Genomic DNA, 23,914 nt, shown 5'->3' on the forward strand with positions numbered 1-23,914 from the left:
TGGAAACTTTGAAGAATGTGGTTGTTGAGAGCTTGTGGGTCTGTGATCGGTGATGGGCTGTCGGAGCTGGCCATCGATTTCCATAGGAGAGGGCCAAATGCCACTAATGCCTTGTTCAGGGCTTCTACTGTCACTTTGGCTAGGTGTGCTGGATTTTGGACTATCAGTGTCACCTTCTTGTCGTCCAGAGTGAAGTCATAAGAGATCCCCTGCCCTTGCAAGGTAACCTCCAACCAAGAGGCCGGTTGGTGGTTCGGTGGCAGTTTGTGGGTGGAGATGGTGGTCGGAAGTGTGTTTTTTGCCATTTTTGTGTTTCTTTGATTTGCTATTTTGGGTAAAGATGGGAGTGGTGTTTAAGGATCGATTTCCCATCGTAAAGCCTTCTGGTGTCACATCTTGGATAGTGGAAAGGTTTCTAGGTGTTGGGGTTAGGGTTGTTACTTGTTCATTAATTAGGTATGTAATGGAGGTGACGGTTGTGGTCTGTTCGACTGAAGAGGGAGAGGAGTGCAGATAGGGTACTCGATTACCATTTCTGTCGCTTGGGTTTTCTCCATTATCGTGTGTTTCAGTAGCTTTGGCATGAGAGGTATAGGTTGTGGGGCTTGGGTGTGGAGATTGGTTGTCAGTGGTACCCACGGATAAGTATCCGTTTGAGTTTAAAGAAAAGGCCCCATTGGCTATTCCGCCCAATTTGATGATTGAATCATTGGGGTTTGGGCTAGCCTCCGTTTGGGAAATGGGCTGGTTGTTTGAATTAGTGGGGTCTTCTGCGTCTGTCCCCGCTTTTTGCTTAGCTCCCATGATGGGTTGTTCCTGTGGGCTTAGATTGGGCACATGATTGGGCGTTTGATGGTCCCTGGGTGATGTTTTTATTGGGCCCAGCGGCCTTCTTTTGTTTTTCAAAGTACTGTGGATTGGTACCTGAAATGGCATCGAACATGTTTACCTATACCTCTTTTGTATGTAGAGTGTGCTGTGTTTTTGGTGCACTACCTTCCATGGGGATAGGTGCCTTTGGCTGTCCCTGCTTGCGTCTTCGTGGGAAAGTGACAGTCTTCCATTCGTTTTCCTCTGGTGTTGGTTCCATTTGGTGAGCTTCTTCTTGCGTACCATTGGTTGTTGAGGAGTGTGGTTTATAGTTGCACCTTAGTGCAGTGTGTCTTATCCTACCACATCTGTTACATAGGGTTCCTTCGCCTTCGTATATCACTGATTGTTTGTGGTCTCCTATGATTACTGAAGTTTCCACTGGGGTTTCCAGTGGCACTTGAATACAAATGCGTGCATTTCTCCCCCTTATGGTAGAGGATATGCATTGGTCAATCTTTAGGAGTTTACCTAATTTCCTTCCAACTTTTTCCAAGATGACTTTGTCATAGAACTCTGTTGGTAGCTGGGGTAATCTTATCCAAATGGCAGTAGAAGTGAGGGTGGCTTCCTGGGGGACAAATTTTGGTTCCCACTTTCGAACGGATAGAAAGTGTCTAGAAACGAACCATGGCCCTAGATGTAGTGCCTTAACCATACTTTCCTCTAAGCTAAATTTTGCTATGAAGAAGTCTTATCCTAGGTCAATCAAAATTAACGTTTCAGATGGCTTCCATAGGTCAATTAGTTTAGATCGAAGCATGCGGTGAGACATCTTTCTTTTGAATATTTTGATGATTACTGAGTACCTCCAAGGAGCATAGAGGCGTTCCTTCTCTTCTGGTGAGAGTGGGATGGAGTCATCGATGTGTTTCCCTTTAGCCAATTCTGATGTTGGGTGGTTTTCCATTTCGTAGTAGTTGGTTTGGTTACCCGCTTGTTTGTCTAGGAGCATTTCCTTGTAGGAGTGTTGTGGTGTTTCCACCTCCATTTGGACCTGTTTATCTGGGGGCTTCGGTGGGAGAGATGGTTTGATCAAAGAGGGATCTATTCTGTTGAGTTGAGGTTGAAGTTTTTCGACGTTGGGAAGGGATTTTTGTAAAATGAGTTGTCGGTTAATCGTGCTTGTGACATTACGATTATAGTTATGACCTCTTAGATGCTAAATATTCCATTAGAACTATTTTTTACAATTTTAATTAGATCGGGAAGATAATCTCACTAGTCACTAGAACTCATATCTCATTTTATTAATCTAATTTATAATTAAATATTTATATATTTTAATAAATTTATTATATAAATACAGAATTAAGCAAAAATTACTGAATCGTACTTAATACTCTAGTTATGACTCTGTAGACACACCTGCAAAAGAAAAAGGAAAACTCAAACAAAAATCAGGTTTTGCTTCTTTTCTTTTTTTCTATTATTTTTGGTGGGTCAAGTAGAGCGGTTTTGGCCACAAAAAGGTGTGGGTCGGTGGATATGCAAATCTTCTAAGACGGTGACGATTTTTTTGTATTCCAATGATCATTCATCTCATGTTTCCTCCTCCTAATTAATTAATTAATTAATAGAATGATTATTTGTTTTTTTAATTATGTTTATTCAATTGCAGATAATTAATTTATGATTATAATTCTTAAAAAGTACAATTTAATCTTGCAACTTGCGTTCGAAGATCGCGGCAAATCTTCTTTTAGTCAGATGGTCGCTTTCTGAATGGCCTAATCATCCACCGCCCAACGCGTTTATAATATAACTAATTAATCTCTTAATTACTTATAATTAGTAGCCAAACGTGGAGTGTTGCTGAATTTGGTCTTTTCAAAGCATGTCTAACTATTTGAAAACTCGAGTCGCTTTAATGATCAAGAGAAACGCGTGGTTTTTAAACTCATTGAAATGACTCAAAAAAAATTTTGGTTAGCCTTGAAAATAATTGACGAACTATTAAAGAGATGAACTATCGAAGAATTAAGAGTTAAAACATTAATAAAATCTGAAAATGCATTTAAGTGTTGCTTATATTTATTTATAAGGTAAGATAAAATAACAGATTAAAAAGTAAAAGTACTAATAATATGACCAGTCCAGGAATTAATAAAGTTTTCATAAAAGCTAAACTAAGCAACATTGGAGCACTTCGTATTTTTCCTTGAGGGAATGAATCACTTCATGCAAGCAAAATACCGAATTCACTTAGTTTTTTATATATCACTTAACTAATGTTAGTTAATATATGTTTACTTCAACATACTATTTAATCATGATGAAGTAATGTGATTAATGTTAACATTCTGTGAATGCAAATTGTACCCGTCAAGTTAAAAAAATGATGGAAAGGAAGATATTTTCATCTTTGATCGGCTTAAATATTTTAGAAAATATTTTTCTCATAAACTCTATCATTGAAGGAAGATGACTTTCCTACATAAGAAAAAGAAAAATATTTTTCAAAATTCTTTCTCAATATTCTCCACCTTATTCCATGTGCCCCCACCCCCCAACCCCACCCCAACATCGCCACTGCCACTCCAGCCCCTAAAATCCGACCTACCACCTTCCTCCACCCTTGCCTATTTCGTCTCATATAGAATTTGTCTAAATAATATATTTTTAAAAAATATTTTTTGCTAATTAATTAAACATAGAAAAATTAAGTAAAAAATCACTTGTTTTCCCAAAAAAAAAAATCCCTCGTATCAAACAAACCTTAAGTTTTTTTTGCCGTCGAAAATCTTTCGTCACAATACTGTTCATCAATTGCTACTAGGATTGAGTGGCACCGTTTTTACTCAAAGGATGATGAGGCACACGATAGATAATTATCATGCCAAGCACAAGCAGTATCTGATGTTAAAACTTTTTGGAATTTACAGCTAAAAGTTTGACTTGAGGAGCATATAATTGAAGAGTCGAGTGGCTTGCAGCTTGTTAATTACTAGACTAGATGCACTTTTGCATGGATTCTCAACATTGCATGTGTTGTGTGTCAGAGGCTTAGATGATGAGATTGTGGTACGTAATATTTTGCCTAATTACATTCCCTAGGAAAGGTCACACTCATCCCAGTTAGATGTAGGTTGTAGGACACGTACAAATATGCATTACGGCAGGATACTACTAGCATGAGCAGTCAGTGGCAATAACACTCGTCTTCTACAAAAGTTTGGACTATTTGTTAAAATTTGTAATAAAACTAAAGACCGCAAAGCAAATAAATCAAAGAGACGTACAGATAGATTGATATATTGTTCAACTTTCAACTGAATTACATAATAAACTGAAAACTTCTCTAATTATAGAAGAAAGAAAATAGTTGTGAGGCGTTTCAGGAAGCAGTTGTGAGGCATTTTTTGAGCTACTTATAAGCTGTCTGTATGAGCTACTCACAACCTGCTTATTTAATAAGAAGCTGCTGCAAATTATTTCATTGAGTTGCTTGCAACCTGTCTGCATCAGCTGCTTGTAGATAAACTTCAATAGAATACTAAATGAATAATCTTCCTCAGGACGATTATCTATAACGGAGTAATAAATAAACATCCACAATATAATACTAACACTCCCCCTTGAATGTTCATTAAAAGATAATGTACCTCGTTAAAACCTTACTAGTAAAAATCTTGTGAGAAAAATCTTAGTGAAGGAAAAAAGAGTACACATATTTAGTAAAACGCATTCTTAGTTGTCTCATTAAAAACCTTACTAGAAAAATCTCATAGTAAAAACCTTAATACGGGAAAAAAGTATAGCGCGCATTTCACTTCCCTTGATGAAAATTTTGTTTCAAATATTTGAGTCTTCGCATTCCAATCTTGTATACCATCTTCTCAAAAGTTGAAGTTGGCAAAGATTTAGTGAACAAATCTGCCGGATTGTCACTTGAACGGATTTGTTGCACATCAATGTTATCATTTTTCTGAAGATCATGTGTGTAGAATAATTTTGGTGAAATGTGCTTCGTTCTATCTCCTTTTATAAATTCTCCCTTCAATTGGGTTGTGCATGCCTCATTGTCTTCGTATAAAATTGTGGATCTTTTATCACATTCCAAACCATATTTTTCTCGAATAAAATGAATCACTGATCTCAACCATATGCATTCCTTACTTGCTTCATGGATAGTTATTATCTCAGCATAATTTGAAGAAGTAGCAACAATAGATTGCTTTATGGAGCGCCATGCTATGACAATACCCCCACATGTAAACATGTATCCGGTCTGAGATCGAGCTTTATGGGGATCAAATAAATAACATACATCTGCTTAACCAACAAGATCTGCACTACCTTTGTTAGCATAAAACAAACCCATATCAAGAGTTCCTTTTAATTATTACAAAATATGCTTAATCCCATTCCAATATCTCCGTGTAGGAGAAGAGCTATATCTTGCTAGTAAATTAACATAAAATGCTATGTCAGGCCTTGTAGCATTAGCATAAGTGCACCAATTGCACTGAGATATAGTGTTTCAGGACCAAGGAGTTCCTCATCCTCTTCTGGAGGTCGGAACGGGTCCTTATTCACTTCAAGTGATCGAACAATCATTGGTGTACTCAATAGGTGCGCTTTGTCCATGTAAAAGCATTTTAAGACTCTCTCTGTATGGGCAGATTGATGGATAAAGATCTCGTCTATTAAATGTTCAATTTGTAAACCAAGACAAAGTTGTCTTTCTAAGATCTTTCATCTCAAATTCTTTCTTAGGATATTCAATTGCCTTTTGGAGCTCTGCTGGAGTTCCAACAAAATTTATGTCATCAGCATAAACAACAAGTATAACAAATTCTGATGCAATTTTCTTTACAAAAATACATAGACCCAAATTACTTTAAATCATATATATATATATATATATATATATATATATAGTACTTTCTTCGTTTTTATTTATGCTGACCGAGGACATGACCCTTGATAGGAAGGTGTAGAGGTCGAAGATAAGGGTAGTAGGTTAGATATGCTAGATTGTTCATGTTGGTAGTATTAGTACATACTTTTGCTTTTTGTTGGTAGTAAATTTCTATGACTACCTGTCATTTCTTGCATTTCGGTCATCTTACTATTTTCTTGTTATTTATGTTGTTTTTACATGGCTTATCGGTGTTTCCCTTTCATTAATGTGGTGCTTATGCTTTCATGAGCCGATGGTCTATTGAAAACAACCTCTCTATCTCTACAAGATAGTTGTAAGGTCTGCCTACACTATATAGTGGCGAAATTAGAAATTTCCCTAAGAGTGTTCAAACTTGAAAAAAATTTCTCGACAAAGGATATTCAATATATGTTATATATATTTAAAATTAATATTTTACTTATATACAGTATAATTTTTCGTAATATTAAAGCACGTAAGAGCTGAATTGAGACTATAATCTACATTGTTTGTACAGATTAATATTCTGTTTTTTAATTCATTAATTAATGCGGATCCACGGAGAAGTATAGTCACTTTAAGAGTAAAGAGCTTTCGTCACTTCCTACCAAAAATAACGTTCATTATCTTGTATATATCACAACTAGCAATTTTACGGTAAATACTATATACGTGTACCCTATTATATATAAGGAAGAGATTTGCAGAGTTGAGAATCTAATATGTGGCAACGGCCGCAAGTGTCCACCAATGAAACATCTGATACAGATCATGGCCGACTATTTTTATTCGGTGTGTTTTGCGGCCGTTGCCTCTATGCAATTTTAGGAACTTTTCCTTTTGTTTACTTTCGTTCAAAGTTTTTTAAAATAAAATTTATATATTTAAAAATTACGTAAAAAGTACTATAAGTCACAATAATTAACAATTTAAAATATTTAAAAAATTATATAAAAATATTGCAGTAAAAAAAACTCATTTAACTCTCGAAATCCAACTCTGTCACATAAATTGAGACGAAAGTATGTTAGCTGTAAAAGAGAGTAAATTTTATGGGTGGTCATTTAACTTTATTTTCATTACCCAAAAGTTATTTTTCTTTCTTTTGTTACGTAAAAGTCATTAAATTTTGTGTTCATTACCCAAAAGTTATTTTTCTCTCTTTTGTTACACAAACATCATTTTACTGTGCTCTAGTTATCACAATTGTTACTTTAACCAGATTTTATAAAACTTTCACCTGAAAAGTCTATTATACCCTTGACATTATAAATCCTCTCATTTTTATAATACCTTTTATATTATATGCTATATAATATACTTTTAGCCAAGTATTTTACTTTACTATTAGAATAACTTAATATTATATTATTTATTATTTTTATAATATATTTTATACATTTAATTTTTTTCTTAGCATTAATTTTCAAGATATATTAGTAGTATTATTAAATTTTTCAATAACATTACTGTAAACAAATCTCAAGTCAACGTTCTTAAACATGCCTAATAAATTTTTTTTAATAAAAATTATAAAATCAAAGCTTATTGATTTATCAATCAAGCCATATATGTTAATCCAATAAATAAAATCCCCACATTTAGCACACTGACACATCAGATTAACAAGTACAAATAAATAATATAAACAGAAAAAGATTTAAAAACTTAATATTAAACACAAATATCTTTAAAAAAATTTGTAAAATTTTTCCTGGCTATAAAAACTATAATTTGTTAAATGAATCTGTTTTTATTATTTCAAATTAATATTAAAAAATAAATATATTTATATTTTTATATTTTCAACTATGTATGTGTTTAAATATGATTAAACAAATTGAGTTACAGGAAAATATTAAATATACGGATATATCATAAAATAATAAATAAAATAATATAAAGTTATTTTAATTATAAGTAAAATATCTAGGTAAAAATATATTATATAATATACAATATAGAAGATATTAGATAAATAGGAAGATTTATAATTCCAAAGGCATAATAGACTTTTCAACTAAAAGTATTATAAAATCTGGCCAAGATGATTTTTGTGATAAATAGAGCAACGTAAAATAATTTTTGTATAACAAAAGAAAGAAAAATGACTTTTGGATAATAAACACAACGTTGAATGACTTTTACGTAACCAAAAAGAAAAATAATTTTTATGTAATAAACATAAAGTTGAATAACCACCCATAAAATTTTTGATTACTTTAAAACAACTTCGCCCCATATAATTTTGGATTTACTTCACACCTTTTATCAATATCTATAGTAGCAAATAAGAAGCTTGAAAGAATAAAGAAAGAGGATGAGAAAATGTTTTTTTTTTTCATTTGGTGTCTGATACCCATATTAGAATCTGATTATATTTAAATTCGCATCGCGTATGATCCTATTTGGGGGAAAGCATTCCCAACCAAAAATATTTTTATATTTAAAGCTCGAACTCGAAACTTTTGGTTAAGGGAAGAGTAGCCCTACCGGCTACATCACATCCTTTGGAGGTGAGGAAGAGAAAATGTTTAACATTACAAAAGTGTACAAATCTTAGTACTAAAGGTGTTCATAAAAACCCGGAAAATCAAACCAAACCGAAAATCGAACCAAACTGACCAAAAAAATCGATACTTTTTAGGTTTGGTTTTGGTTTTGAATTTTAAAAATCGGTCAAATTTGATTTGGTTTTGTTTTAATCAAAAAATAACTGAAAAAACGAACCAAACCTACTATAGAAGTAGCTATTAAATTTATTATTTCACACACACACATATATATATATATATATATATATATATATATATATATATATATATATATATATAAAGTTTCTAAAATTTTATAGTACTTATTAGTCATTTGTATTTTTAGTCTAGTTCTTCGGTATTATAATAATCTAATTGTTTACCTTTACATTCTAGTGTGATTGGTAATTTTTTCCTTTGCTAAGTACAACAATATATTTCATGTTAAAAATAATCAATTTTTAATTGAGTATTTAAATTTTTATCACATTTGATTAAATCATCATAAATATATTTTGGTAAATAATAAATTTCTCAAAAAGCAATTCGTTTGATAGGACTACGTTGAAAATATAGTCACCGAAATATGTGTTTGGTAGTGTATGTCTCATATTTAAGAAAAAATCGATAAATAATAAAAAAAATTAAAAAACCGATAAAAATCGAATCGATAAAAAATTAATTTAATTAATTTAGTTTGATTTTAATATTTAAAGAATCGACTTACTTGATTTAATTTTATTTTTAAAAAAATCGATCCAAACCGAATTATGAATATTGCTATTGAGTAGTTGTTAGGACTATAGCTTCATCTTTATCTCCCGAAAAACCTGACCCACCCCACAGGTCATTTGATTAAAATATTGAAATTCTCCAACTATTTTGGCCACCCCCTTTTGTTCCTTCATAAAAATAGTACTATTCCTTAAACAAAGTCACGCGCTTCCCACACGCCATCTCCACGCTCCCGCTAGTTTTTATCCTCAAGGCTCAAGCTGTACTTTCGTCGTATGCAAGATTCCTAGAAAATTTCATATAACAATAAATGTGCTCTCTACTTTTTCAATTTTATAGCCTACATTTTAATTTACAACTAATTAGCCAAAAAATAATAGGCTAAGATTTAACATTCAACTTCAATAGGTTCTCGAAATTACTATTTAAATTTTTTTTAAAAATTGCTCAAACTTTTAAGTTAATTTTTGAATCAATAACTGTGACTCAAATATTAGTTTAACAAACCAAATCTATTTGGGTGGTAAAAATTAGATTTTTAACAAGCTTAAATACGTGGGTTTAAATTTCAAATTTGATTTTGTGAGAAATTTGGAGTGGGTGTTATTTAAACTTATTGAAATAGTATAAGAGGTTATATATAAAATTTGAAGTCATTTATAATGGAGATTTGGACTAGTTTTGAACAAGAATTGCAACTGAAAATCGTGGAAAAAGTTCATCTACATACGCTTGTATAAAGGTGTATAAAGTGTATAGTAGTGTATGTTTATACACTCATATACACTATTATACAAGATTATACAAACAATTGACTTCGTCTTCTTCCCCGCATCTTTTCTGAAATTTAACTCAAATCTTGCTCAAATCACTTCAAATTTAAAATTTGAACTCCTTTTGATATTTTTAATCAATTGGAACAACACCCAATCCAAACAACTAATAAACTCAAAAAATCATATTTTCGAAAGCAAAGCTTTGAGTGGCCTTTAATGGTGGACTTTTACTCTTCAATTTTCTTAAATTGCAACCAGGTGACAGAAGGGGAGAAGCAGAAAATACACGGGCCCTTGAAGCATATGTAGAGATGTGAGAAGAAAAGAGAGTGAAAGCAATGGTTGTGATAGATTTAACTCTATAACTTTTGAAAGCAATGATTGTAAGAATACGGATTTTGAATTTGCTAGTGCTTTCAAAATATGTACAATATAGATTAGGTAAGGTAAAACTTAAAAACATGGGTCATTTTTTGTTATGGTGTGAAGTTACGTGTATTTTCTTGTTATTCTTTCTTCTTTTTATTACCCAAAAAAGCAAAAGAAGATTAAATCTTTTGATTTGAAAATCAATATTAAGTCACGAAAGTTATTTTATACCAAGCTTAAATAACATGTTGTTGAAGCATAGAAGTTGCCACTTAGCAATTGACATAAACATAAAATCAACTTCTATTTCTACTAATTGTAGTGAACTTTAATTTTAATACTTTGACTTTTACTCATGACATCAAAGCTCATAATAATGTATTTCAAAAGTGAAAAGTGCAAAAGAAAACAATACACAATCGAAATTTATATTTATTTTGAAACTTAGATTAGAAGTCATTATCCCCGCTTTAATTTATATGGCAAAAGTTTGAACAAGCACGAAATTTAAGGAAGATACTAATAAAGACTTTAAAATTTATGTATAATATATTTGTAACATTTATATGATTATAAGAATTTTGAAACTTATAATCATAAATATTTCATAACATGTGTAGCTGTAAAAATTTCTTTTTTAGGATAAAATAAAAATTAAAGCTAAATTATTTTTAAATTTAAAAAGCTATCATTGTTTTTAAAACGAGCTAAAAAGAAAATACTGTCACAAATAATCAGATGTAACGTGAACCAATGTTTCACGAACTCTTTAAAATGTCATCATATTAGATCCTTCAAATATATTGGATTTCCTCTGTTTCAATTTAAATGACACACTCTCATTATTAATCCGTTTTAAAAAGAATGACACATTTCTACAATTATAAATAATTTAAATTTAAATTCTTTATTTTATATTTTTTATCTTTAATAAAAAGTTTTAATAATCACACAAATATCATGACCCTATAAAGCTTTATCCCTTAAGCTTTTAAGACCATAAATTTTAATTTTTTTTTAAAATTCAATATCAAGTCAAATTATTTAATTTAAATTAAAATATTTGAAGAATACGATAGGTACTAGAGATATTTTTGAAAAGCCAGAACAACATAAAGGAAGGTTAAAGTACAACATACGCTGTGATGACACTGAAAGCACCTAAATTGCCTGTCCTTCTCTATCCCTTCCCACGTAACCCACCATCCCCTTTCAACACGAAGTAACATAGCACCCTATATATATATATATATATATATATATATATATACACATAAACTCTCTCTACCCACTTGCTTCAAAAGTGAATAAAAACCCATTATTGAAAAAATAATACTCCAGTCCACGATAATGGGATTACAAAACCAATTAACCGATGTTTCTTCTGAATCTATCCCAATTCTACTCGTTACCCTTCTCGCCAACTGCTCAACTTATCTCCGTTCCCTTATTTTCACCTTCCTTCAATTCCTCGGCTTATCTTCACTGTTCAATCCGGTTCAAATTGACGACGTACTATACGACGCCGTCGGTTCCGGTTTAGCTGGTGTCGTTATGTTAGCCGAGCAGCTCAATTTGAACCGGTTGTTTTCGTATACGTTATTTGATGATCAAGGAGATGATGCGTCCGGTTCGAACTGTGTTGTTTGCTTGAACCGGTTGGGTGATGGTGACCATGTGAGGAAATTGGCCTGCCGGCATGTTTTTCACAAGAAGTGTTTTGACGGGTGGTTGGATACGTTAAATTTTAACTGTCCTATTTGCCGGTCGCCGTTGGTTTCCGATGAGCGCGTGGCACTCGCCCAGCGGCGCGTTGCTTGGGATGTGCTTGACTGGTTCTCTTTAAGGTGAAATGGTGAATGAATGAATATACATGGCTGGCGATGATGATGATGATGACGTGGAATTTCGTGATGAGGTTTTTTAAACAGTTTTTTAAACTTATTTTTTTGTTTTAGTTTTTGGGAATTATTATTTCCAGTTTTTTTTGAAGAGCTTGATGTGAAGTTCTTTTCCACTGTGAAAAAACATGTTAATTTTTGTTTGTAGTTTTTGACTGGAGTAATATTTTCCTTTTTCACCTTTTCTTTTGTAAACTTAGAAACGATTATGGCAGAAAGGATTATTTAGTAGTAATTGGCAGAGCCGGATTTAGGTTTTGCCGTGCATTATTACTTTTAAAAAAAATTAAACAAAAAGGTTGGTAGGGGATTTGATTCACCTTATGCTATTGGAAATGAGACCAAAATCAGTGCACCACTTGGTCTCACTTGTAATGTTTTTGGTCTCACTTGTAATGTTTTGACGTTCCATCAATTATATATATCTATTTTCGCCAAATTATATACATCATAATTGGACTTTTTTAATCTATTTGAGAATAATTTTTTAACCACGTTTTTCTCTGCACTCAAAAAGGTTATTTTAAGTGCCATAGTATAAATGATGAAAAGTAATTCTACATTATTTCTTTTTCTCTAGGTGTTTTGACCAATCTTCTTTAAAATAAAAGTAACAAATAAAAAATTTCAAATATTTGTGAAAAACAACAACCATGTGAAGAAAATAGTTGTTATTTTTACAATAACCTAGTAAAATTTCACTACAGTAAGATTTTACAGGTGGGATCTGGGAGGGTAGTGTTTATGCAGAATTTATCTTTATCCCTCGGGGTAGAGGTGGTTGTTTTTAAGAAATAGATTATTCTATTTCCGTTAATTTCTTTTAGAGAAGTGCAACAACAACAACAACCCAGTATAATCCCACTAGTGGGGTCTGGGGAGGGTAATAGGTACGCAGACCTTACCCCTACCCCGAGGGGCAGAGAGACTGTTTCCAAGAGACCATTGGCTCAAGAAAGCGACAAGAGACGATATATTAGTACTATCCATAGATTCATAATAAAATAACATAAAATAAAATAAAATAACATACCAAACATAAAATAAAAATAACAACAGTATAAGAAATATAGGAAGTACGAAAAAGATGGAAGATATAATAATATCCAGCAGATAAAGTCCTATATCAGTAATTGACCAGTAGCATCCTAAGACTAACTGCTAACTGGCTAGTCTCACTTTAGTGAACTGTTGAAATACTCACACCTTCCCCCTAGCCTACAATATTAATGCTCGACCTCCACAATTCCCTGTCAAGGGCCATGTCCTCAGTAATCCTAAGTCGCGTCATATCCTGCCTGATTACCTCTCCCCAATATTTCTTAGGTCTCCTTCTACCTCTCCTCGTGCCCACCACAGTCAGTCGTTCATACCTCCTCACCGGTGCCTCAGTGCTCCTCCTTTGAATGTGCCCGAACCATCTGAGTCTTGCTTCCCGCATCTTGTCCTCCATGGGGCCACGTCCACCTTCTCTCGAATATCTTCATTCCTAATCTTATCCATCCTTGTATGTCCGCACATCCACCTCAACATCCTCATCTCTGCTACTTTCATCTTCTGGATGTGTGAGTTCTTAACCGGCCAACACTCGGTCCCATACAACATGGCAGACCTAACCACTACTTTATAAAACTTACCTTTTAGTAACGTTGGCACTTTCTTGTCGCACAGGACTCCCGATGCTAACCTTCACTTCATCCACCCCACCCCTATACGGTGTGTGACATCCTCGATCTTTTGGAGAAGTGCATAGTCAATAAAGACTTTCAGTTATATGTTTGCTCTTACTTTTTCCCATAACGAACAGCCGATATAACATTTTAGGGACAAAAGAGAATATATATGCTTTCCCTGCACAACTTTGTTAAAAAAAGTAAAGTATAAATTTAATTCATAATTATCATTCCGATCTTGCCCAAAACAAAGGAAGGAAAAAAAAGTAAAAAGAGAAAAATCCTCGGTTTAGTGGCGAAATCGTGATTTTTCACCGAGGGAAGTCAAAAAAGTAATTAAGTAAATACAATGAAGAAATCAAATAAGTATGTAATTATATTTTAGTTTAACTCTCTATCATTTACTTATTGACAATAGCTTTACCGAGTGGCACAGTCATTAATTTTTCACTACGCGGAGTCTAAAGTAAATGCACGAAGTTTATGTTTTTTCACCGAGGGAAACAAAAAAGTAAATACACAAAGAAATTAAGTAATTGATTATTTTTTAATTTAACTCTCTATCATTTACGTATTGACAAAAAAGGGGTCAAATTCAAATTTGGACTAAATAAGTCCCAACTAAAGAAAAAAAATCTTTTTTGTCAAAAGGTTTTCCATTCTCTCCTCTGTTGTTTCAAAATGGCTTTACACTATTCAAATTGGACCAGTTAACAAGTTGCGAAGATATACAAGAGATTTTTACGCGGATAATCTTTTATTTAATAATATCTTTATTAATAACATTAATTTGTGTTTATTCCATAAATAACTTTTTTTTATAAGTATAGCAGGTTTCAAATAACTTATATTTATTCCATAAATAGAAATTATTTTCTCTCTCTTCCTCAAAGATACCCCCACCTCCCTGTATATCCACATTTCCTACCCTTTTCTAGTATATACTGTGAATTTTTGCATTATAAGATTTGGTATTTTTTAACTTATATAATATGTATTTTAGATTTATATATTTTGATTCACATTTTAAATACACATTATATCATTATTATACATTGTGATTGGTGTATTTATATGACATGTATTTTAAATTTATATTTCCTTAAATTCATAATTAAATATACATTATACCATGTATATAAATAAACACAATCATTTAGATATGCAATAAAGGATAATGGATATAGATTTATACAGTTTTACAGCCGTATAATAATAAATTAAAATATTTAGTTTGCACACACATATAAAAAAGTAAATAAATGGGATCTAATTCCTTTTAATGAATATCTATTAAATAGAAAATGTTTGATAGGTTGGGTAAGCGAAATTTGCGGACATCGCTTCTTGTTTGTTGCTAATTTTGTAACTATTTTACTGCTATTTTTGTAATTATGCCAGGTTGGTATATTTATGGGAAATTTTCGTTCCTATACCATATAGAAAATTATATTACCAAATATGATCATAGTTTGCATATTACCCTTCATGCTAATAGTATTTCTACAAAATATAGACAATGCATTAAATAAGAAATCATTGTAGCGGTAGGATTCCTTATTTAGGCGCGCTAAAATTGGGGAATTAAATATTTTTCCAGATCTTCCACAACGCAAATCACGCACATTCATAATTATCGTCGGCTTCGTTTCAAATTTTTCATACTCTGTTTTTGCGATACACTCTGTTTCAACCTTTTTTTCTGATTTCACAAACCAAAAACGACTAAATCTTCTACAATTCTTCTGCAACAAACGTAATTATGTCCAAAATCCCAATTATGCTACATCTGAATGGGAATTGGGATAGCTATGAGAGATTTAGAGAATTTCAGGTCGATGGCATTGTAGGCGATAATGATGCGAGTTATAGTTTATTGATTTCTACAATAGTACAACAATTAATGATCGATACATCCGAAAAAATTATAGAAATCAAATACATTGTCAACGAGCATTATCCTCCAATGAAAATTAGGAACGATATGGGTGTTCGTGTATACATGGAGATGAAAAAGAAAAACAAAAACTTAGGGTCATATCCGCTATGTATAACTGTTCGCGATTTCAATATGGAATTGAGTATCACCAATGAGAACACAGCTGCAGGTGTGTGATGTTAATTTTTCTATCAAATTCTGGTTGTATGTCAATGTACTACACTTTATCTACATTTTATCTACAAATAAACTATATGTCAGAGTAAATATATATCAGTATGTATTTTCATAATATCTACAAAATTTCTACATTTATTCTACAATAAAACTATATATCATTTGAAAAATTAATATGAAATACAGAATTTCAACCTTTCTAAAAATTATCTACAAAATTTATACAAATTGTTTATAACATTATTTATATTTATTTTCATGTAAGTTTGTCTGGAACACTAAAGTTACTTGATATGCCAACATCTCCCGTTATAGAGGAATATGAAAGTATAATAATAATAGATAGTACACCAAGTTCTATTGAAGTAGGACAAGTATAACAAGACAAGGAAACAATTTTTATTGTAGACATATTGTAGCTTGTATGTTTTTTCTAGTACTTGCAAATTTATTGTAGATATATTGTAGAAAAGTTTTACTTTGTATATATATGTCTTCTTCTGCATTTTCCTACAGCCAATTAATTGCTTTTTGCCACATAATGTAGGTACCATATTACAATTGGCATATGGTGTTGTTGATTCAGAGAATGACACATCAAAGAAGTGGATTTTTTAGCAATTCAAACTCGCATATAGTGAAAGAACAAATATGTGTGTTGTTTCGGATCGGAATGAGAGTATCTTGAAGGCAACATCTATTATTTATCCTGGCATGCCACATTATTCTTGCATGTCGCATATTTGGACAAATATACGGGCAAAGTTCAAGAAGGGACATCTTAATTTAAATGAATTATACTTTACCATGACACGGTCATACACCCTTGATGAATTTAGTGAAAGGAAGTCAAAGATTGAAGAGATTGACCCCCGTGTTAAAGCATACTTATACAATATTGGCTATCATAGATGGTCTCGAGTACATGCTACAGTGAACAGAACTTGGACTATGACATCAGACATTGCAGAGTCATTGAATGCTGTAACAAAATATGCAAGAGAGTTGCCGATAGTAGAACTATTAGAGTATATAGGGACCCTTCTTGAACGTTGGACGAAGGAAAAGTTATTGAAAGAAAAGGGTACATTCACATACCTTGGGTTCAAATTTAACAAAGAGTTGGATGACAACAGAACATTGTCGCACAAGCTTAGAGTAAGATCTGATCATTTATTGAATCAAATTAATTTATACAGAACAATGTAGATATATTGTAGATATTTTGTATATATTTTGTATATAGTTTGAGTTTAACCGTATATGAATTGTTTTTTGATTGTAATGTAATCGTAGGTGAGGGCTTCAACAGACTACATCCATACAATACTAGATGGTGTGAGGCACTATATTGTTTGTCTTGAAAACAACATATGTAGTTGTGGGCAATTCCAGCTTGACGAACTTCCTTGTCCACATGATTTGGCTTATTTAAGACACAGTGATGAGTCTTTTGAACAATATTGTTCTCCTAATTACACAAGGGCGAACCTCTTGCGTACTTATGAAATACCAGTAAATCCCCTGCCTGATGCAAGCAAATGGAATGTGCCACAACTATAACTGAAGAAGTAGTAAATCCACCTAAAGAAGGGAAAAGGCATCCAGAAAGACCTTAAAAAGAAAGATACAAAACATATGATGAAATAAATTCAAAGAAGTACAAGGTTTCATGCGGCAACTGCGGAAAAGAAGGGCATAACAAAAGATCTTGCAAGAATTCACCCAAAAAGAAATAAAATTTTATGTAGTTAACAGAATATTTCATAAAAATTGTTAGTTAGTTCTGGATAACAGATTTTGATGTGTAATTGTTGAGGTTTTTTAAGATCATAATGTAGTTAGTTAAGATTTTTCTGTATTGAGATAATACTTTCATAGAGTGATTTGTTTATGAATGGTTTCTATATATATAATCTACAACTTTTTTACTATTTTTGGAATCCTTTACACAGTTGTTAATGTGTTTTTGCAGTTTATCTACAATAAAACTACAAAAAATACATTAACAGGAATTTACAGAGTATCTACATTATAAATCAGTAGGAAAGTAGTTAAAAACTTAAAATATTGTAGATGAAGTATTGTTTACATTCAACAAATGAATATAAAAGAAATAAAACACATTGTTAAATATAATCTACAAATTATCTACAAAGACAACTACAAAAAAACTACAATATCTGTAACTGACATAATAGCTAGATTATAATTCAGGTAGAAATAAGCTATATGGTGAAAATAATGTAGATCAGGTACTTTATACATTCAACAAATTGAATTTAAAAGCAACAAAATGTTTAGTTACTGATTTTTACACTTTATCTACAAAAAAATAACAAAATAACTGCATATTTTTGCGTTGACAGAATAACTGTATAAAAATTCAGTTGGAAAGGATTTATATGCTAAAAATAATGAAGATCAAGTACTATAAAGATTCAACAAGTGAATATTGTGAGCACGTGATTTTTGCCCAACAAGAACTACTCCCAAAAATTCAAAAATAAAATGGTTTTGTATTGTTTGTTATTTATTTGTATTTTTGTCTGTGCATGTTTATTTCTACTTTAATGAAGAAAATACAAAAAAAAAAAACATGTGTTGCATGTGCATTTAGGATTTAATTTTACAATTAGGAATTAATTAAATAATATTTGGATTTGCGAGAATGAAAATCACAAAAATATGTACTTTGCATTTTTTGGCGTTTAATATCAAATTGTGTGATTATCTTTGTATTTAATTTTGTGTGATAATTATCATTGAGGGTTAATTAGTATTTTTTCTAAGTTAATTTTGGCTTTACAATTTATTTTGGAATTTTTGGTAATTAGGAATTAAAAAGAAAATAAAAGGAAAAAAAAAAGAAACAAGAGAAGAAGGGTAAAAATCGGACTGGGCCAGTTTTAAAAAGGAAATGTTCAGGCCCAATGTTACACCCCATGTCCAGGCCCAACCGACCGGTCCAAGAGACCATACCAAACGACGTCGTTTCATCGCCAATCAATCTCGACCGTCCAATCATCCAATCCAACGGTCCAGATCACCCCTCCCATAACCCGTGTTGACCCATTCCCCATACCCGTTCCAGTACCCGGACCGCCCCAGTAATACTCCAAACGACACCGTTCCTCCTTAGTGAAGTGATCAAGGCCGTTGATCGTGAATGATCCAACGGCCAAGATCAAATCCCCACCCCACTATATATTCCTAAACCATACCCCGTCCCCTAAGCCATACCCCCCCTTCGCCTTCGTCTCTAACCTAGAGACAGACCCAACAACCTCCGCCTTCAACCACCGCCCTCCGCCCACAATTGCCTCACGGCGGTTCCGGTGGTCCGAACAGCCCCAAAATTACACCATAGCCTCCCCACGACGCCCTCTTTCCAAATCCTGCATCGGTTTCCCTCGAATTAGTACCCAACATTTCGAATCTTAGATCGAAGAATCGAACAAAACCCTAATCCGTCCAAACGACCCCATCTTTACACCACTGATTCCCCTCGACCTCCCCATTCCGAATCCCTAACCCTTATCCCTCGAATCATCCTATAACCTATCGAATCTTCGATCAAAGATCCCCGTCCCAAACCCCAGCCTGTCCACTTAACCCCAAAATCACACCCAGTAATCACCTTGACCTCCTTGTCGCTAATCCCTAACCAAATTGGATCAAATCTGAGTAAAACTCGTCGAATGACGGATCTAGGGTTCAAACGGTTCGGGGCTGTATCAAAGATGTCAGGGTCGAATGGGTTCTAGTTAGTATTATAAGCCTATTTCTGACGAAATAGACTTATGATACTAACTGGAACTCAAGTTCGAAAAAGCATGTTGGTGGGATCCGAGAAAAGAACAGTGAGTTCTTCTTAGCCTCTTCTTTTCTTTTTTCTATATGTTTGTTTGTCTGTTTTAGTCGTAATTAGTCGTTGCTTTAGGTTTTCAGTTTTAGTTAATTCTTAATCCAGTAAATATTCCGCTTCTTTTTCTGATTCTTGTTTAGTTTAAATACTCCAATGTTCGTTTGAGTAGTTCAATCGGTTAATTGTTAGTCTTATTGTTATTATAGTCCGTGTCTTTAAGTGTATGATTTTACATTTTAGGTTGATTTTCTTTGTTGTGATTCAGTGCCTTGAATGCTTCATTTTTCTTTTTAGTTATAATCAAAAACTGCCACTAAGCATTAGAAGTCCGGTTGTCTTATAGTTGAATTGCTTCTAATTTGTGTTAAAAATCCGGACTTTCATCTTTTTTCCAGTATGTGTTTACTGTTTGATTGTTTTCACTCATACCTATCTGCAATGTGATGTTTGCCTCATTTTGTAACTAATTAGAACTCCCAGGACCTTAGTTGAATAATTAGGACAGTAATTTCACGAACTTTAGGAGGGTAATTTGGGGTTTAAAGGTTTAGCAAAATGGTCTTGCTAAGTGGGATGACAGTAAAACACTTAATTAACCCTTAATCTAATGTGTTAGTGGGGAACATAACATAATGATATGGGGAGGGTCACAAGGACTTGATTAAAATATAGCATTGCCCATACACCTTTAAACTAAACAATGAAATTAGACACTTAGGAGTGGCTGTCAGGGAATATGATGGGAGACACACATTTCTTAATTTGGCCTAGTGTTAAAACAGGCTGGAAAAGGGGCTGTAGTTGGCAGATAAATAGGGGGATTTTTTTTGGCAGAAGGATGAGTTTTTTGGGGGTCAGTGTTATAGAAATAGAGAGAGTTCTTGGGAGTTTCACTATTCCTGAAGAAATCAGCTGATTGCTAGCCACTGGAATCAGTAGTGTTTTCTACTTAGTTTTCCAGTAAACTTTTGGTTTCAGTCGAGACCTTCTCGGATCAGTTTGAGTGTTTTGTTGCTGTGGTATATTTCTAGGGTCAATTTGAAGGTCATTTGGGTTTATTCGAATCGGTTTTGGGTTAATCTATTCATCTTGTTGGTTCAAAACATTCTTGAACTCTTTATGGATTGATAAATATATTTCTGGGCTGAACTGGTTCTGTTTGTGGCTGTTTGGAATTTCAAATTGCTGTTGTGAACTGCTGTTGTATTGCTGCTCGCATTTCTGCTGCTGCTGATCTTTCTTCTACTTTATTTCTGTTCCAATTCCAGGTACACTTCCTTGATTTGCTTCCATGTAATTCCAAGTTGAAGTTGAAATGAAAATTGCTACCAGATCTCTGCACTTTGGATGCTGTCTGATATAGTTTAAGTGGTTTAAATCATTACTTGTTGTTAGTCGATTAAGATGGTATTGATTTGAGCAATAGACTGAGTTGTAATAATGTGGAACGTTAAGTGATATTGCCCTAGGTTAATCTGAATTATATGTTGCAACTGATTATCAGTCAGCTTAAGGATCTCGAGTTTGTTAATTGGGTTAGATCGATGAGTGTGGAATGAAATTGGCTGTAGCTAACTTAGTTTGTATGTTTAGTCTAGAGTTCTCAAACTGTAGTAATGTGAGCTAAAATTATCCTTCAGTTTGGCTAGTTTAGTTTTGTTCCTGATAATTTGATTATTAAAGTCAGAAGGCAGTAGAAATAGGAAATCACTTCGAGTTCTTGATATCTCATGTGTACTGAAAGTAAACTTGCATGAAACCCTGAATCGTTTGAGCATTGATTTAACATCCTCAGTATATGTTTTCTTTCACCTTAATAGTATCCAATAGCTCATCAAAAGATAAGTAGAAATAATCCGAGCTTTAAGCTGAAATCAGAAAGGATAGTTGTTTCATCAATCTGAATAGGTAAATCACGTTTTTCCTTTGTTGTAAATGGTGAGATACGAATAACTTGAAGCTGTCCACGAATACTTGAAATTCATTTTGAATGGGCGATCAAGGCTTAACAGCCTATCTCGAATGGACTGGGATCCGATGCATTTCAGGCGGCCCAAGTTTGGTTTTAATTAAAACGCCCGTGTAAACCTAGGATCAGGCCTAAGACTGGATTGCTCTCGTGTGTGCCTGGATTTTGGTCCATTTAAACATGCGGTGCTTCAGGCCCAAGCTGGCTGACAGTTCAAGTAGCGTGAATCCATTGACCTCAAATATAGTCGTTATTAATTAGGATTTCTTTTTTTAGAGACAAGAATAATTAGAAAAATCATAGTCGCTTTAGGATCAGTCATTAAATAAAAATAAAACGAGCCTCGACAAACGAAATACACGAGCTGCGGGGCCCTCTATACGTGTTGGTAAAATTACTTAGACTTCGGGATGGGCCGTTTAGCAAAGTTTCACGGCCTTACCCAAAATAATGATACGCTAGTCGCTTTAGGCGCGCCTTTAATAATTTACTTTCTTAAACTCGGATGCACATTTATGTGACCCAAATCCAAATCTCAACAGAGTTGAAATGTGTCAATAACCACGGGTGCATTGATGTGACGTGGTTCGAGATGTATTTTCACGACGTTGCAATTCTTATTAAAAAATAATAAAAGCGGTAAAAAGTTAAAATTTGCACATAGGTTCAACATGTATTAAAATCAGATAAATAAGCCGAATATGACAGTTGAGTGACCGTGCTAGAACCACGGAACTCGGGAATGCCTAACACCTTCTCCCGGGTTAACAGAATTTCTTATCCGGATTTCTGGTTCGTGGACTGTAATACAGAGTCAATCTTTTCCTCGATTCATGATTCAACCAGTGACTTGGGACACCATAAATCTCCTAAGTGGCGACTCTGAATCTTTAAATAAAATCCCGTTTCGATTGTCCTTTAATTGGAAAAACTCCCTCTAAGCTCTTTACGGGGGCGCAGGTGAAAAAGGAGGTATGACAACTCTGGCGACTCTGCTGGGGACCGAACCCAGAATCTCTGGTTCAGGGTTCAGAATTCGAGCTTAGATAAATTGTTATATTTGGCTTTATCTGATTTTGTTACATGTTTGGGCCTAATGTGCTAAGTGATGCTTTTACCGCTTTGATATTATCTTAAACTGTATATAAACTGTTACGAAACCCTGCTCTTCTTATCTTCGAGGATGTACTCGCTGGTTGAGACTCCCTATTCTGTTAGTGTCATACCCTGAAATAAGAAAGAGGCCGGACAAGTTACAAAACCGGACGATCTCGCCGGTCCCCGGTACGTAGCCCCCTCCTCGACTCGAGTTGTCCGCTCGGGTACACAGTCTAGAAAAAATACCCAGGTTACGAACCTAGAATAACTCAGCTTCATGCCGTATCCCTAGTAGGAACGTTTGTTTGCATCACATGCATTTGACTTAGGAGGCTCAACACATGGGTTGGGTCTGTCTAGGACAGGCGTACCAAAAATGAAAAAGACCATCCTGATGCATCTTACTTGCTACTTGTGCATTTATTTGCTTCGGACTTGCATGCCGACCGACTTTTGAATATTTTGAGGAAAAAGAAATAGAAGTATGAGGGTTAAAGAGAGTTAATCGCCTGTTTTGAAAAATCAATGTCCAAATAGCGTCGAAACTCTGTCGAATTTTTGAGAAAATGAAAAAAAAGGAAAGGGGGTTTTGTTTATGAAAAATGGTTTTTATTTGCCATTGAAAAGAGTCTTGTTTTCAAAAGAAGTTTGTTTTATCTACCCGAACTATGCCGGTTTGATTCTCACAGGGTGCGGGATACGTAGGCAACCCTCATCGGGTCCAACCTCCCCTTTACAAAAATGTCAAAATTTTAATTTTCGTCATAAATAAGTCCGGTGACGCCGTTTTTGTCAAAATAGCCGAATGTTCACAAAAGGGACGCCGAAAGGCTGACTTTGCATAAACGGCCACCCATAGTCATTTTTTGGATTTTTGACCGATTGACTCACCCAGCCTCAAAATCTTCGTTCCTGAAGTGCTGAAAGGCCGTGTCGGAACCGGATCTTTTTTTTTAATATGTGAAAATTTTAAAAAAAAAAACAGTCAATTGGTTGAGTCAGATAAATTTTATTTTTTGTTTAATCACCTTAATAAACGTGCAGGATGAGCACGATGCAAAATGAATCTTTTTCAATAATGACTAAAATCCCTTTCAAGTTGCGGCTATTGTGGGAT

At 33.5% G+C, this 23,914-nt stretch overlaps 2 protein-coding genes across 2 annotated transcripts; both read left to right on the top strand.

Annotated features, from left to right (window-relative positions):
* Positions 1-11,443: 11,443 nt before the first annotated feature.
* LOC104228223 (E3 ubiquitin-protein ligase RHA2A) lies at positions 11,444-12,308 on the top strand. The gene has a single exon (XM_009780652.2). The coding sequence runs from the start codon at positions 11,523-11,525 to the stop codon at positions 12,021-12,023; it is 501 nt and encodes a 166-aa protein (XP_009778954.1). The 5' UTR covers positions 11,444-11,522; the 3' UTR covers positions 12,024-12,308.
* Positions 12,309-16,669: 4,361 nt separating this feature from the next.
* LOC104228224 (uncharacterized) lies at positions 16,670-17,425 on the top strand. Its single transcript, XM_009780653.1, has 2 exons — positions 16,670-17,020; positions 17,159-17,425. The coding sequence occupies exons 1-2, from the start codon at positions 16,670-16,672 to the stop codon at positions 17,423-17,425; spliced, it is 618 nt and encodes a 205-aa protein (XP_009778955.1).
* The last annotated feature ends 6,489 nt before the right edge of the window (positions 17,426-23,914 follow it).

Source organism: Nicotiana sylvestris, chromosome 4 (assembly GCF_000393655.2).
Source record: "Nicotiana sylvestris chromosome 4, ASM39365v2, whole genome shotgun sequence".
Lineage (NCBI taxonomy): Eukaryota > Viridiplantae > Streptophyta > Magnoliopsida > Solanales > Solanaceae > Nicotiana > Nicotiana sylvestris.